General features: G+C 52.2%; 2 protein-coding genes and 1 long non-coding RNA gene across 3 annotated transcripts in view; 1 reads left to right on the forward strand and 2 right to left on the reverse strand.

The window, feature by feature from the left end:
• LOC133054738 (uncharacterized) overlaps positions 1-14532 on the forward strand; it is a 26560-nt gene continuing 12028 nt past the window's right edge. Inside the window, exons 1-3 of the long non-coding RNA XR_009692504.1 lie at positions 1-164; positions 9896-9964; positions 11481-11697. This is a non-coding gene — a long non-coding RNA (uncharacterized LOC133054738). The remainder of the gene's footprint in view (positions 165-9895; positions 9965-11480; positions 11698-14532) is intronic.
• LIM2 (lens intrinsic membrane protein 2) lies at positions 5514-11636 on the reverse strand. Its single transcript, XM_061139997.1, has 4 exons — positions 11327-11636; positions 7339-7488; positions 5868-6002; positions 5514-5630 (listed from the first exon to the last, which is right to left on the reverse strand). The coding sequence occupies exons 1-4, from the start codon at positions 11634-11636 to the stop codon at positions 5569-5571; spliced, it is 657 nt and encodes a 218-aa protein (XP_060995980.1). The 3' UTR covers positions 5514-5568.
• On the reverse strand, positions 12099-14399 carry C4H19orf84 (chromosome 4 C19orf84 homolog). The gene is made up of 2 exons (XM_061139995.1): positions 14310-14399; positions 12099-13622 (listed from the first exon to the last, which is right to left on the reverse strand). Exons 1-2 carry the CDS (start codon positions 14342-14344, stop codon positions 13115-13117), a joined length of 543 nt encoding a protein of 180 aa, XP_060995978.1. The 5' UTR covers positions 14345-14399; the 3' UTR covers positions 12099-13114.

Below are 14532 nucleotides of genomic sequence, written 5' to 3' on the forward strand. Positions count from 1 at the left end.
CCGTCCCCCCAACCCCGCCCCTCTCTGAGGTTTCCCTCACCCTGGACGGTGGTGGCGGGGGTTGGCGTTGCATTGTCTCTGGTTTGAAACTTGTCTGTCTCCACGGAAGCCTCTCTACCTGCTGCCCTTGGGGGCCTCTGCACCAGAGGGGCTTCCTGGAAAAGGTGAGAGAGAGAGATGGGGGTTGAGGGGGTGGGGGGTGGGTAGAGGGGTGAGCAGAAGGGGCACGCGGTGAGTGAGGCTGGGGTGTGAGATAGATGGGAGGGGGAGGTGTGACTGGAGGGAGATAGCTGGGGGAATGCATCATGCTTTCCTGTGATTCTGCAATTTTCCGTTCTGGGAGGTGGGGGCCCCCAATTCTGGGGTCTCCGCAAAAAGAGGGGGCAGTTGGCGAGGGTGCTGGGAGCTGCAGGAGGAAGGTGCCAGAAGCCTAGACTCCAGGTGCTGAGCGTGCGGGCACTCAGACTCCCGGCTCCTTGCTTGGAGCTTGTGCTGGGGGCGGGGAAGATAAACAGTGACCACAGTTCTGAAAGTTTGCAGAGGGGAAGACGTGCCCACATCCTGATACAAATGAGTTCACAAACAGCTCGGCCGAGAGTAAGGCGTTCAGCCTGGTGGGCTTCATCACTGGGATGAGGGTTTCTGTGGTCAGGGGTGGGGGGGGAGGGGGGATGGGTAAAGGATGTCAGGGCAAGACCTTCCGGCCCTCCCCGCCTCAACCAGCGTCAGGCCCTGGGCCCCACCTTAGGCGTAAGGGGACCGTGTCACAGCCCAGGGGGGAAGCGCAGACCCTAACCCTAACGCTGTGAAGCAGGAGTGACCTGGAACAGGACTGCTGTCCCTAGAGGAACTGAGCCGACAGTCCCAGGACAGCCGGCAAAGGGGAGAACAAGACTGACTGCAGGAGGCTGGTCCTCTTCCTTAGCTGGAGACTCCAGTTTGCAGAGTTTGGCCCCCATCTAGATCCTTTCCACCTGGGCAACCGGTCACTCCTGAGAACAAGCTCGGGAGGACAGGCTCCCGGAAGGAGATCCGGGTCATGGGCAGCTGGGGCACCATCGAAAAAGCAGTGGTGGACCCGGCTCCTGTGAGGAGCAGCTGGACAGGCTTCAGGAAGTCTGGGCTGAGGGCATGTGATGATCACATGCTCAGAACCCATCTGGGATCTTCTGTTTTTCCTCTTTTTCTCCCCACCACCTCTCTCCCATTTTCTCTTTTGGCCTTACTAAATGGTTTGTGGGATCTTAGTTCCCCAATCAGGGACTGAACCTGGGCCCCTGGCAGTGAGAGCACAGAGTCCTAACCACTGGACCACCAGGGAAATGTTCTCTGTGATCTCGACCCTATCCCAAGCCCAACCTCATCCTGACTGCAGCTCCAATCCCATTTTTAGTCCCTTTCCTATCCTCCAACCCCATTCTCATTCCCAAACCTAACCCCAAACTCAAGTCCATCTTTTCTTTTTGGCTGCACCCGAGACTTGCAGGATCTTAGAACCCTGACCAGGGGTTGAACCCAGGTCCCAGCAGTGAAAGTGCCGAATCCTAACCACTGGACCACCAGGGAATTCCCTCAATCCACCCTTAACCCCAATTTCAATCCCAAACTTCAGCTCCAACCCCAAACTCAACCCATCTCAAACCCCAAACATAACCCCATTCTCATTCCCAAACCCAACTCTATACTCAGCCTGATGACCGAACACAACCCATATTAAACCCCTGAGTTTAACCCCTACCCTCTCCTCCCACCTAACCCCTTTCTTAATCCCAAACCCAACCCCATCCCCAAACCCAAATGCATCCTCACATTTAACCCTCTTCTCATTTCTATAGCTACACCAGTTCCACCCCTACTTCCTTCTTCATGCCTCTCCCCAACCCCAGTAATTCCTACCTCAATCCACACTCTCCTCCATTTTTACCTTCATCCTACCTCCAGGTCCAAGCCACTGGAAGACTTAGAGCAGAAGGGGGACATGATATGAATCATGTTTTAATAAAAATTCCTTTAAAAGTCTAAAAACAAAGCTGCAGAAGGTGCAGAGAAAAAGCCCTCTTACACTGTTGGTGGGAGTGTAAATTGGTACAACCACTATGGAGAACAGTATGGGGTTCCTCAAAATACTAAAAATAGGACTTCCCTGGTGGCACAGTGAATGAGAACCCACCTGCCAGTGTGGGGGATGCGAGTTTGATCCCTGGTCTGGGAAGATCCCACATGCCACGGAGCAACTAAGCCCATGTGTCGCAACTACTGAGCCTGCACTCGTTTGGGGAGATGTTGGTAGGAGTAGATGTGGGGTGTGAGAGAGATCAGGAGCTCAGCTTTAGACCAACATGTGAAAATTGAGTTGCTTCTTCAAGTGGGAATGTTGAGCAAGTGGTAGTTGGAGCTGTAAGTCTGAAGTTATAACATTATTGTTATTACTAGAGTCGTTGTTGTTCAGTTGCTAACTCATGTCCAGCTCTTTGTGACCATGAACTGCTGCACACCAGGCCTCCCTGTTTATCGCCAACTCCCGAAGTTTACTCAAACTCATGTCCATTAAGTCAGTGATGCCATCTAACCATCTCATCCACTGTTGCCCCCCTTCTCCTTTTGCCCTCAGTCTTTCCCAGCATCAGGATCTTTTCCAATAAGTCAGCTCTTCGAATTAGGTGGCCAGAGTATTGGAGCTTTAGCTTCATCATCAGTCCTTCGAATGAATATTCAGGGTTGATTTCCTTTAGGATTGACTGGTTTGATCTTGCAGTCCAAGGGACTCTCAAGAGCCTTCTCCAGCACCACAGTTGGAAAGCATCAATTCTTCAGTGCTTAGTCTTCTTTCTGGTCCAGCTCTCACATCTGTACATGACTACTGGAAAAACCATAGCTTTCAGCCCCTATAAATTCTTGGAGTAAGTCTCAGTAAATATTTCTACTTAAATAGGCTTCAATAAATTATAATTAAAGAAGACTTTGTGCTTGCTTTGGCAGCATATATACTAAAGAGGAAAAGAGGAAGACTTCAATTGCTATAATTACTAGAGGAAGCCTCTATAAATACAATATTATTGTTATTTGAGGAGGGCCTAATAAATATGTCTAGAGAGTAAGCCTCTATTAATATAACAGTTCCTAACATAGGCTGCAATAAATATTCTTATTCTTGGAACTAGCTTTCTAAACAGTCTTATTGTTTTATGATAAGCATTAGTAAATCTCATGGCAGTAGGCATGAGTTTGTTGAATGAACTAATGAATGAGTGAATGAAGAGAAGGTCAAGGTCAAGGTCATGAATGATGGATGAAGAGGCAGCTGCAGGAGGAGGTGCAGGTCAGAGTTCTAGTGTTTCTTCTTAGAGGGGCTCATCCAGGGAGGGACAGGAAGTTGGGAGAACCAACTAGAGATGGCATGAGTAGGCAAGGAAATTGTTTTTTTCACAGATTTTTTTTTTTCTTTTGGCTATGCTATGCAGCATATGGGATCTTAGTTCCCCCACCAGAGATCGAACTCAGGCCCCCTGCATTGGAAGCTCAGAGTCTTAACCACTGGACCACCAGGAAAGTCCCACAGATGTTTTCATTTATCCTATTATCCTCTTGTGATATTGTGATTTATAATAAATATATACTGGGTCTTTGTCCCCACTTCTGGCATTCAGAAAAAAGAGGTAAGTTCTGGTGGCTCAGATGGTAAAGAATCTGCCTGCAATGCAGGAGACCCGGGTTCAACCTCTGGGTTGGGAAGATCCCCTGGAGAAGGGAATGGCTCCCACTCCAGTATTCTTGCCTGGGAAATGGACAGAAGAGTCTGGTGAGCTACATTCCATGGGGTCACAAAGAGTCGAACACCACTGAGCGACTAACACTTTCACTTTCACCTTTCTGGCATCCAGATCCTTAAAGTCTAAAATTTCCTAAATTGTGAGGGCAGTCAAGGTGTCTCTTGTCATATTAATGTCCTGACTTTGGGACCAGCCCTCCTTAACCAGAGGGAGGGGGCTGGTTGCCAGGGAAACCAAGCACTCCGTTAGCGGGTCAGAACAGGCAGTCCCAACACCTGACCTCCTGGGAGGAAAGAGGAGTTGGAGACTGACTCCGTCACCAGTGGCCAGTGATGTTCTCCATCATAGTTGTGTAATGAAGCCTCTGTAACAACCCAAAAGGAGAGGGTTCAGAGGGCTTCTGATGTTGGTGAACTTGTGCTTTTGGTGGGAAGAGTGACCTACTTGGAGAGAGCATGGAAGTTTTGGGCCCCTTCCCGCTTACCTTGCCCTGGGCATCCCTTCCATCTGGATGTTCTGAGTTAGATTCTTTTATAACACACTGGTGACCTAGTAAGTAGAATGTTTCTCTGAGTTCTGTGAGCTGCAGCAAATGAATCGAACCCCCTCAGGGGGTCATGGGGACCTCTCCTCTATTGCTAGTCCTCCAGAAGCACAGGTGACAACCTGGACGTGTGGTTGGCACTGCAGTGGGGGGTGGTCTTACAGGGCTGTCTTTAACCTGTGTGATCTGTCAGTTTCTTCAGGTAGGTTGTATCTGAATTGAGTTAATTACTTGGTGATGTGGGGAAAACACACATCAGAACAGGCAGGTTCCTCCCTAGTGGTCCAGTGGCAAAAACTCCATGGTCCCAGTGCAGGGGGCCCAGGTTCCATCCCTGGTCAGGGAACTAGATCCAGCAGGCCGCAGCTAAGACCTGGTGCAGCCAAATAAATCTTAAAAAAAGAATTGGACTTACACACATCAGCTTCCTAGCAGCTGTGAGCCTAGGAAATTCCCTGGCAGGCATCCTGTGGTTGGAACTCTATGCTTCCACTGCAGGGGCTCTGGGTTCCATGCCTGGTTGGGGAACTAAGATCCCACAAACTGCACGCGTGCATGTGTGCTAAGTCACTTCAGTCGTGTCCCACCCTTTTCGACCCCATGGACTGTGGCCCACCAACCTCCTCTGTCCGTGGGATTTCCCAGGCAAGAATACTGGAGTGGGTTGCCATGCCCTCCTCCAGGGGATCTTCCCGACCCAGGGGTCAAACCTGCATCTACTAGGTCTCCTGCATTGGCAGGTGGGTTCTTTCCCACTAATGCCACCTACGAAGCTCCTACAAGCTGCATGGTGTGGCCAAAAAAATAAAGAAGTGGAACCCAGTAGCAGGGGCCTGTGTGGTTTATTCTGGTGCCCACCCCTACAGGAACTGGACAGCCTGGACTACTCTAATGCAACCACTTCTGCCCCATTCACCACAATCACCCCTCTCTCTCTGCCCCAAGCCCTCAGGGACCACACTTCAGTAGTTTCAACCAGTTTTATTAGACTCCAAAAAGCCGCTCTAATGGATATCCCATTTCTCTAACAACCCCCCGGGCGGGTGGGGTTGTAGGTCTTCTCAACTGCTTCCCCCAGGCCCCAGTCTTGCTCCCTTCCCCTTGGGACACAGGAGTCAGGGGTCCCCACCCAGCGTCCGGGACCAAGCCCCCTCACGCCCCCTAGGAACCAGGATTTCAGGCCTCTAGGCCCTTCCCCTCCTCTTCAGTGACCGGACTTCTACTTCCAGGTGCAGTCGGGGCACACATTTGGGTTCAGCGGGGCGTGGACAGGCGCCGACATTCATGCATCCGGTAGGCACACATGTAGAAAATTCCTGCACAATAAGAGACCCCAATGGACCCTGACCCCAAGCCCTCCTGCCCCTCCATCCCCCCCAGCCAGCCCAAGACCCCAACACAGTATTCCCTTTCTCCCTGATTGTCTGCAGGGCTTGGAGTCTGCCTTCTGGCTCAATGCTGGGTGCTCTGTCTGGGACTCCCCATCATTTAGGCCTCCTGGGTTCTGCCAGCTGGGACACAGACACTGACCTTCCCATCCCCAAACCCAGTACCTGCAAAGAAGGTCATGAGCAGGGCTACCCAGCCCAGGATGTAGGACCAGGAAAAGCGCCAGTCCCCGAAGCGGCGACCCAGAAAGCTGACGGTGACTCCAGTGTAGATGGCCAAGGCCAGCAGGACGAAAAAGGCTGGAGAGAGAGGGCGGGGGATGGGGGTGTGTGGGGGAACAGGGCTGGGCTTAGAGATGGGGCTTCCCTGGTGACTCAGATGGTAAAGAATGTGCCTGCCATGCAGGAGACCCAGGTTCGATTCCTGGGTCAGGAAGATCCCCCGGAAGGGGTATGGCAACCCACTCCAGTATTCTGGCCTGGAGAACCCCATGGACAGACGAGCCTGGCAGGCTACAGTTCCACGGGGTTGCAAAGAGTCAGACACAACTTTTTGCTTTTAGAGATGGGAGTTGGAATGAGGTTGAGAAGGGGGTATGGATGCAGAGAGGGATAAGGGTGAAGATGGGGGTTGAGTTGAAAGTAGGAGTAAAAATGAATGGGGAGTAGGGTTAAGGGCAGGGATGAGGTGGGGTCGTCTTGTGTCATAGTCTGACTGGTCTTTGGTTCCTGGGAGGGAGACTCTAAATCCTTGGAACTTTCTGAGTAATAGGAGTGTCTTTGTTTCTCTTGAGCCTCTCTAATCACACCTGAATTTATGTTGACGAGCAGAGATGACTCAGGGTGAGAGCTGGTCACCAAAAAGTCCAACTGTAGGATGCAGGGTTGGGACTTGGAGCCACCTGGAATCACTCCAACCTCTGGGGAGGAGAGGGAAGCTGGAGACTGAGCTCAATCAGGTGGCCCATGATGCAATCATTCACGTCCTTGTAATGAAACCAAAAGAAACCCAGGCCGCTGCTGCCCGCTGGGGCTTCCTGGGTGGTGAACGTATGGGGGTGCTGGGGTTGGAGGGTAGGGTGATGAGCCCCAGCTCTGCCGGGAGAGGGCGTGGGAGCTGTGTGTTCAGGACTCTCTCCAGCTTCACCCTATGCATTTCTTTAGTTGGCTGGTCTTGAGCTGTATTCTTGGTAATAAAACTGAAATTTTTAAGTATTATGCTTTCCTGGGTTCTGTGAGTTGTTCCAGCCAATTTTTGAACCCCAGTGGATCCGGGGAACCCCTGAATCTGTAACTGAGAGGTCAAAAGTGCAAGTGGGCTGGGGGCCCCAACTTGCAGCTGAAGTAGGGGCAGTCTCGCTGGGAACTGTGCCTTTAAGCCTGTGGGGTCTGATGCCAGCTCCAGGTGACAAGTGCCAGAATGGAATGGCCGTACACCTGGGTGGTATAGGAATCAATGAGGATTAGAAATAGTCGTGAAGTTGTTGTTGGGAGTGGAGGTGGGATTCCGGTGCAGGTGGAGTTGAGAGCGAGGAGCAGTGGGGAAAGAAAGCGGTGTTGGGGGTGGGCATGGGTGGGGGTTGGAGCTGGGCAGGGAGTTGGGGAGAGGGGTAGGTGTAGGGTGTGGTTCACTCACTGGAGGCGAAAAACATGATGCCTGCAGAGAAGGGCCGGGAGAGGCGGGTGAAGGTGGGCTGCTGAGCGAAGGCCACGATGCCCATGATGATGCCGGAGGTGGCACAGAGTGAGGACAGGATCATGAAGGCCCGGGTGGCATTCCAGTATGCTGTAAGGGTACCCCATGGTCACTGCTGTCCTGCCCCTGCCCTCAGAGTGAAGGCTGCCACCTCTGAGGGCAGGAATGCGTCCCCCCTCTCCATATCCCTCACCCCGCTCTTCCTTCACTGCTCTCCAAACACCCCCCGCTTCACCTGGCAAACTCCTATTCATCCTCCAAAGCCCACCTCCCAGATCCCCTCCTCTAGGAAGTACTCCCTCACCCCTCAGGTACCATCTACACTCCCTCCTCTGGTTTGAGACTCTCTTTGTCTCCCTCTCCAGCCTGATTGCTCCCTGAGAACAAGTACCTGGTTGATTGTATATCACAAACATGCCCAGCAGAGGCTTGTTTGAACAGCAGCCTGGAGAAACGTTTGTTGGATGAATGAATGAGTAAATGAATGAATACCAGTTTCCCATATCCCCCTGCTACTCACTGTCTAGCCTCTCTCTCATGCTCCCTTTCCTTTCCTTCATACCAGTTGCCCATATCTAAAAACATCCCACTTGTTTATTTCTACCTTGTTTATGATGTCTAACTCTTTGCACTGAATTTTCAGCTCTGTAAGGACAAGGGTCTGGCTTTCTCATTCACTGCTGTATCCCCAGCATCTAGTGCCTGGCATGCAGTAGGTGTTCAATAAACATGTTGAATGAATGAAGATCCCTGAGAACAGTCTTCATGATCTCAACTTCCACTTGGCAACTATCAAGTATGGGCCAGGCTCTCTTTTCCTGTATGAGCCTATTCCTTCCAAGAGTCCTATGTTTTAAGTGTTTTCCTGTCCATTTTTTTCAAGTGAAGGAAAGAATAGAGGCTCAGAGAGGTAAAGTGTTTTGCCCAAGGTCCCACCATTAGCAGAGGGACTAGAGTTGAAAGCCAAGCTCAAAACTCTCAGTCTTAACTACTTGGTTAAGACTACCTACCTGCTGCTCATACCCAGCTGACCATGAACCCAGAGAAGACTTGCAAAACTGGATTTTTCAACAAGAGCTGCAAGTCCAGATTTTAATGTAAAATCTCCAGATTTTTTTTAACACTTGCGTATTATAAAACAAAGACATTTCTTTGCCGACAAAGGTCTGTGTAGTCAAAGCTATGGTTTTTCCAGTAGTCATGTATGGGTGTGAGAACTGGACCATAAAGAAGGTTGAGCGCCAAAGAATTGATGCCTTTGAATTGTGGTGTTGACTCTTTGAATTGTGGTGTGGGACTCTTGAGATTAAATCAGTCGTCCTAAAGGAAATCAACCCTGAATATTCATTGGAAGGACTGAGGCCGAAGCTGAAGCTCCTATACTTTGGCCACCTGATTCGAAGAGCCTACTCACTAGAAAAGACCCTGAGGCTGGGAAAGACTGAAGGCAAAAGGAGAAGAGGGTGGCAGAGGATGAGATGGATGAGAGAGGATGAGTGTCACTGACTTAGTGGACATAAATCTGAGCAAACTCCATGAGACAGTGAAAGACAAAGAAGCCTGGTGTGCTGCAGTCCATGGGGTCACAAAGTGTCGGACACGACTTAACGACTGAACAACGACAACGACTTTGGAAACTTTAAAAATGTTATGCATACACGTCTAAGGTTGGGTTTGGCCCTGGGGAAGCATGCTCAGGACTCCTGCTCTAATTTTGGTGATTGGATTACATCAGTCATACAATGGATGAACGATAAACCAGTTGTTTGGACAAATAGTCAAAAATCTACTGGGGTGAGGTTGTCCCTGAGGCCCTCAGTCTTGGGGTCGTGAAGATGTGGAATGAACTTGAAGACCTCCATCCAGCCTCCCTCTCTCCCATCCCCAGCAGAGATAAAACACAGAAGAAACTCAGAGCGCCCCAGGGCTGGGGGTGGGGCAGGGTGGTTCCCAGTCTGAATCAGGAGGAAAGATAGAAGTGTGACAGTGGATTCGGCCAGAAATGAAAAAGATACATGAGCCTGATTGGCAGATGGGGCTCTGAAACAGGTAGCCCAGGACAAGCTTTTCCACTTCCCTGCCTCAGTTTACCGCTCTAGTGAATGGGCAGGTTTGGTGAGATGGGGTAGATGAAATCTCCTGCCACAAGCCTGTCACATCACAGGGCTCAGGGAAGGTGGGCTCCTCCTCCCAACCCCCTCCCCTTGCAAAAGAATTGGTTTTTCAAGGTCATGTATCAGGTCTTATTCATAGACACAAAGGAACTGCTTTCTCAGTGTTGTTGGGATGACTATGGGAGTTAATCCAGGCAAAGTACTTAGTACAACATGTAAGACACAGTAACAGTACATGCCAGTTATTATTATTACCGCTATCACTGGATACATATAATATAGAACATGTGACACATTATATATCACTGATATATTACATAACATATATTATATAATATATATAAGGTAGTATAATATATATCTCTATGTATCTCTCTCTCCAGGTATGAGATTCCCAGGTGGCGCAGTGGTAGAGAGCCAGCCTGCCAGTGCAGGAGATGCAAGAGATGCAGGTTCAATCCCTGGGTTGGGAAGATCCCCTGGAGAAGGAAATGGCAACCCACTCCAGTATTCTTGCCTGGAAGATTCCATGAACAGAGGCGCCTGGTGGGCTGCAGTCCATGGAGTCCTAAACAGTGGAACACAACTGAGCATGCATAACTTCCATGTATATGTGTGTGTATACATTTGACCTTTGAACAGCACAGGTTTGAATTGTGCTGGTCCACTTACATGCAGATTTTTTCCGATAAATACATGCAGTACTACACTATCTGGGGTTGAATTCGCGGGTGCAGAATTGTGGATACGGACCCCTGGCTGTGGAATAGCAGATACAGAGTTAATTATGAGACTTGAGCATCCAGGGGTTTTGGTATCCACTACGGGTCCTGGAACCATTCTCTGAGCATGCTAAGAGATTGAGGGATGACTGTACATATACACAAATATATACAGATAGGGAAAGCGGTACATAAAACATATGTAAATAATACATTACAATAATTTATATTATATAACATAGATTGCAAGTGGCTCAGATAGTAAAGAATCTGCCTGCAGTGCTCGAGACGGGGTTCAATCCCTAAGCCAGGAAGATCCCCTGGAGAAGGGAATCGCTACCCACCCCAGTATTCTTGCCTGGGAAATCCCATGGACAGAGGAGCCTGGCGGGCTATGGTCCATGGAGTCGAAAAGAGTTGGACCCGACTGAGTGATGAGCACATATGCACTTTTGTCCATATACTGTGAGAACAATTTTATCCCCACTTTTACAATATATAGTGTGATACACACACTATATGGGCTTCCCAGGTGCCTCTAGTAAAGAACCTGCTGCCAATGCAGGAGACATAAGAAATGCAGGTTCTATCTCTGGGTGGGGAAGATCCCCTCGAGGAGGGCGTGGCAACCCACGCCGTATTCTTGCCTGGGAAATCCCACGGACAGAGGAGGCTGGTGGGCTATAGACCAAAGGGTCACAAAGAGTCAGACACGACTGAAATGACTTAGCAGCCACATATCCACTATATAGCTATATACACACATATATACACACACGTATATGTATACATAATATGTATTACGTGACTTGGCTCACAACAAGTATTAAAAAATACCTTATCTAGTATAGCAGATTTAGGGTCTGTATTGCTTCTGTATCCTCCTAGTACCAAACAGAGTTCTTGACACGTAATAGATATTTAGAAAATGCTCTTTTGTCAGCCCCGGCCCCAGGTAACTACTGTTACCTGACCTCTATTTCATGCCAGAAAATGTCACCTCTCTCCTTAACTTCTAAATCAGTACATCCTGTAATTGTACCAGAAAAAAAAATACTGAAATCCCAACTCTGTTCCTTCCCTGCTTGGGACCTTGGGCTGGACCCTTTCCCTCTCTGAACCACAAGGTTCTCCACCTGCAAAACAGGGGGCCCTTCTGCTGGAAGGTTCTGCCCCTCGGGACGCTCTGGTCCCAGGCAGAGCCCGGAGCCTGCCCCGGAGCCTCACCGATGCTTTCTGTCTGCAGGTAGCACTTGGTGCCCAGGCAGTAACGCCACAGGCCCTGGTGGGCGAAGGCCCCCGACAGTCGGTACTGCATCCAGTGGTCTGTCGCCGTGGCCACCACCAGCAGGATGGTCCCCACCCAGGCACAGAAGAGGCCGCCTCCCATGAAGCTGTACATGGTGATCTGTGGGTGAGGGGAGAAATGGGGTCACGAGCTGGACTGCCGGGTCCTGGGAGAGGTGAGGGCTGGGGGATCTGAGCCTTGGTTTGAGGGAGGAAGACCTGGGGACCTAGACTTCCAAATCCTAGGGTGGGGAGAGGGGGTGGGGGCTGGGACATCAGGTCCCAATGGGAGCAAAGAACTGGGCACCTGGACCCCTGGGTCTGGGCGAGGAGAGTTTGAGGACCTAGACCTTTGGGTCCTGGGAGAGACTGAGGCTGGGGGCCTAGACATCCAGAACCTAAACTGGGACGGGGCTGGACACTCCCTGCGCCTTGGGGCACCAAGTCTCTGGGGGGGAAGGAGAGGACTGGGGGCTTGGACTCCCAGATCCAAGGTAGCAGGGGACTAGGGCTAGGACCCCACCAAGTCCCTGGGGGAGAAAGAAGCCCTGGCCTCCTACATTTGCGGGGAGGAGAGGGCCACGCCTGGTCCCTACCTGAGCCGCAGATTCTGCCCTGAGCCCTCCGTCTGCCTCGGCCCCTCTGAGCAGACTGAGCCCGGCCTGAGCCCGGCCAGGTCGCTGGCCTCTCGGCTCCCCGGGTCCCCCAAATCCCTTAAGCCTCCCCACACAATGGCCCCGCAGCCCAGCAGCTTCCAGCAGGCAGAGGCCCCCAGATGGAATTCGCTGAGGCAGGAATCCAGTCCCTGCCTCTCCGCAGCCCCTGGCCCCAGCGGCCTCTCTCCATGACCCTCCCAGCCACCCTGGAAGCCTTTCACCAGCCACGCTCCCGGCACCCACGGGGTTAGCCCGAGCTGCGTAAGCACACACAGACACAAGACATAGGGACACTCAGCCATTTATTGTGCAAGCCGGTCCCCCTGCCCCAAGGGCAGGAAATGGGGTGGGGGCCGCAGGTGCCTGGCTATGTTGGGAAAACAGGGTTTTCTGCAAGTGGGGTCATAGGGCATGTCACCTGGGGGGTTAGGACAGGAAGGGGGTTGAGGATGAGGCCAGGCTGGCTGGGCTCGAGGACACAGCTGCACTGGGGGCTGGAGCTTCACTGAAATGAAGGATGAGGGTCGGGCTGGCCTTTAGGAAGAAGGGGATGAGGGAGCTGGGAATGAGGCTACGAGGGTGGGTCAGGGCAGAGATGGGAGCAGGAAGGGGGATGAATGGCTGGGGCCCGTGGGGTGGGGCTGGCGGGAATGGCTTTGGGCTTAGGAAGGGGGCTAGAGATTCCCAGGAAGGGGCTTGGGTTTGGGCCTGAGATTCAGGTTTGCTTCCCTGACTTGGGATCCGAAGTCAGGTCCCAGTGTCACCAGCTGACTCGCAGGAGCCCCTTCTGAGGCTGTGGTTTTCAGGGAAGAGGGATGGGAGTGCGATGTTCCCTGGGTATCTCTGGCAGGGCTGGGGTCACCCTGGGCTCCAAGAAAACTCTCCTGGTGACCTCCAAGGCGCCCTCCGGAATCCGGGGTGCGGGATCCTCAGGGTCCTAGTACTCAGCCTCCCAGTCCTCAGCAGGCGGCGGCTCCACGGGTGGCTCTGGACCCTGGGTGTCTTTCTTCCCCTCCTGCGCAGGCGGTGCTGGTGATGGCGGCGTCACCGGCGGGGTCTGGGGGCCAGCCCCACGGCCCCTGGCCCAGCCCCTCTCTGCCTGTTCAGCCCTCCCAAGTCCCCATCTCCGGTAGCCCCGGCCTGGCCTGCGCGGGACGTCCCAGCCCCCGCGTCCCTTGGGTGGCCTCTTGGCAGTGCCTGGCTGGGTGCCGCATGCCCGGGGGACACAGGGGCAGGAGGGCAAGGACTGCTGCAGCGAGTAGGCCCCCATCAGGGCGCTGTGGAGGAGGTAGGAGAGGGCATCCAGGCGGACGGGGACGGTCACAGAGGCCAGGCTCTCGGGGAGCCCCAGATGGGCTGGATCTGGGGTGCCCAGGAAAGAAGAGGGCAGAGCTGGGAAAGCTGGAGGCGGCCACGACCCAGCCCCGGGGGAGGGCAGATTGTTCCTAGAACGACAAAAGGACAGGTCAGGCAGGGGATGTCCCCAGTCTGCACATGCCTTTCCTTTCCGCAGCCTGGCTGCTTTCTGCCTTCTCCCAGGCTTTCATTTCTCCTCATCCTCAGGACCGTCTGCCTCTGACTTCTGGTCCCTTCCTTTCTCTCTTTCTCTGTTCCTTCCTGTCTCTCTTTACAGACAGGCAGACAGCTCAGTTGGAGCTTCAGTGTCCCACCGAGCATGGTTCCCATTCCAGGCTGCCCTCCTCACCCGTGTGTCTGGGCCAATCATTTTCCCCTTCCGAACCTTAAGTTTTCATACCAAGAGAGAGCTTCTGGTGGTATCAAAGGTGCCTCTGAAAGGGCTGGGTCTGGGAAGTGTTCAAAACCTGGTATCAATTATTATTATTATTTCTCCAGACAATTATTATTAGTATCTTCAATTCTCCCGATTCCCGCTAGAAACTTCTCTTTCTTCCATTAATACCTGCTTCCAGCTCTTTCCCTATTTCTAAGTATCTCGCTCAGCTCTGTCATTAAGATCCTCAAAGATTCTGTTTCTGTGTGATAATACCAGAGGCTTTTTTTTTTTTTCCCCCCGGTACCCTCTCGGGTCTGCTCAACTCTCTCTCAGATTTTCTCTGTCCCTCCTCACTCTGGGTCACTGTCCTTCCCGAGGGAAGTCTCGTGTCTCTCACCCCTGAGGCCCAGTCTCTTCCTTTTGCTGTTCCATCTTTACCGGGGTGTTTCAAGTCTTTTCTAGCACCTTCGCCTCGATTTCTCCAGCGCGCAGAGAGAGGGGAAGGGTCTGGGAGGAGGTGGGCGGGACTTTGTTGGGAAGGGGCGTGGCTTGCGGGCGTGCGGGGGCGTGCGGGGCGTGCGGGCCGGAGCGTGGCTTGCTGGGCGTGGTTTGTGGGCGTG

This window comes from Dama dama, chromosome 4 (assembly GCF_033118175.1).
Source record: "Dama dama isolate Ldn47 chromosome 4, ASM3311817v1, whole genome shotgun sequence".
Taxonomy (NCBI): Eukaryota; Metazoa; Chordata; class Mammalia; order Artiodactyla; family Cervidae; genus Dama; species Dama dama.

Bases quoted from the DNA above. Each gene is read 5' to 3' on its own strand.
- LIM2 (XM_061139997.1), bottom strand. From the start codon at position 11,636: ATGTACAGCTTCATGGGAGGCGGCCTCTTCTGTGCCTGGGTGGGGACC. The intron at 6,003-7,338 runs GTGAGTGAACCA...CTCTCTCTCCAG, and splicing joins CATCATGTTTTTCGCCTCCA to CCTTTTTCGTCCTGCTGGCC. The intron at 5,631-5,867 runs GTACTGGGTTTG...CTTATTGTGCAG, and splicing joins GCTCATGACCTTCTTTGCAG to GAATTTTCTACATGTGTGCC.
- C4H19orf84 (XM_061139995.1), bottom strand. From the start codon at position 14,344: ATGGAACAGCAAAAGGAAGAGACTGGGCCTCAGGG. The intron at 13,623-14,309 runs GTGAGAGACACG...TTGTCGTTCTAG, and splicing joins GAAGAGACTGGGCCTCAGGG to GAACAATCTGCCCTCCCCCG.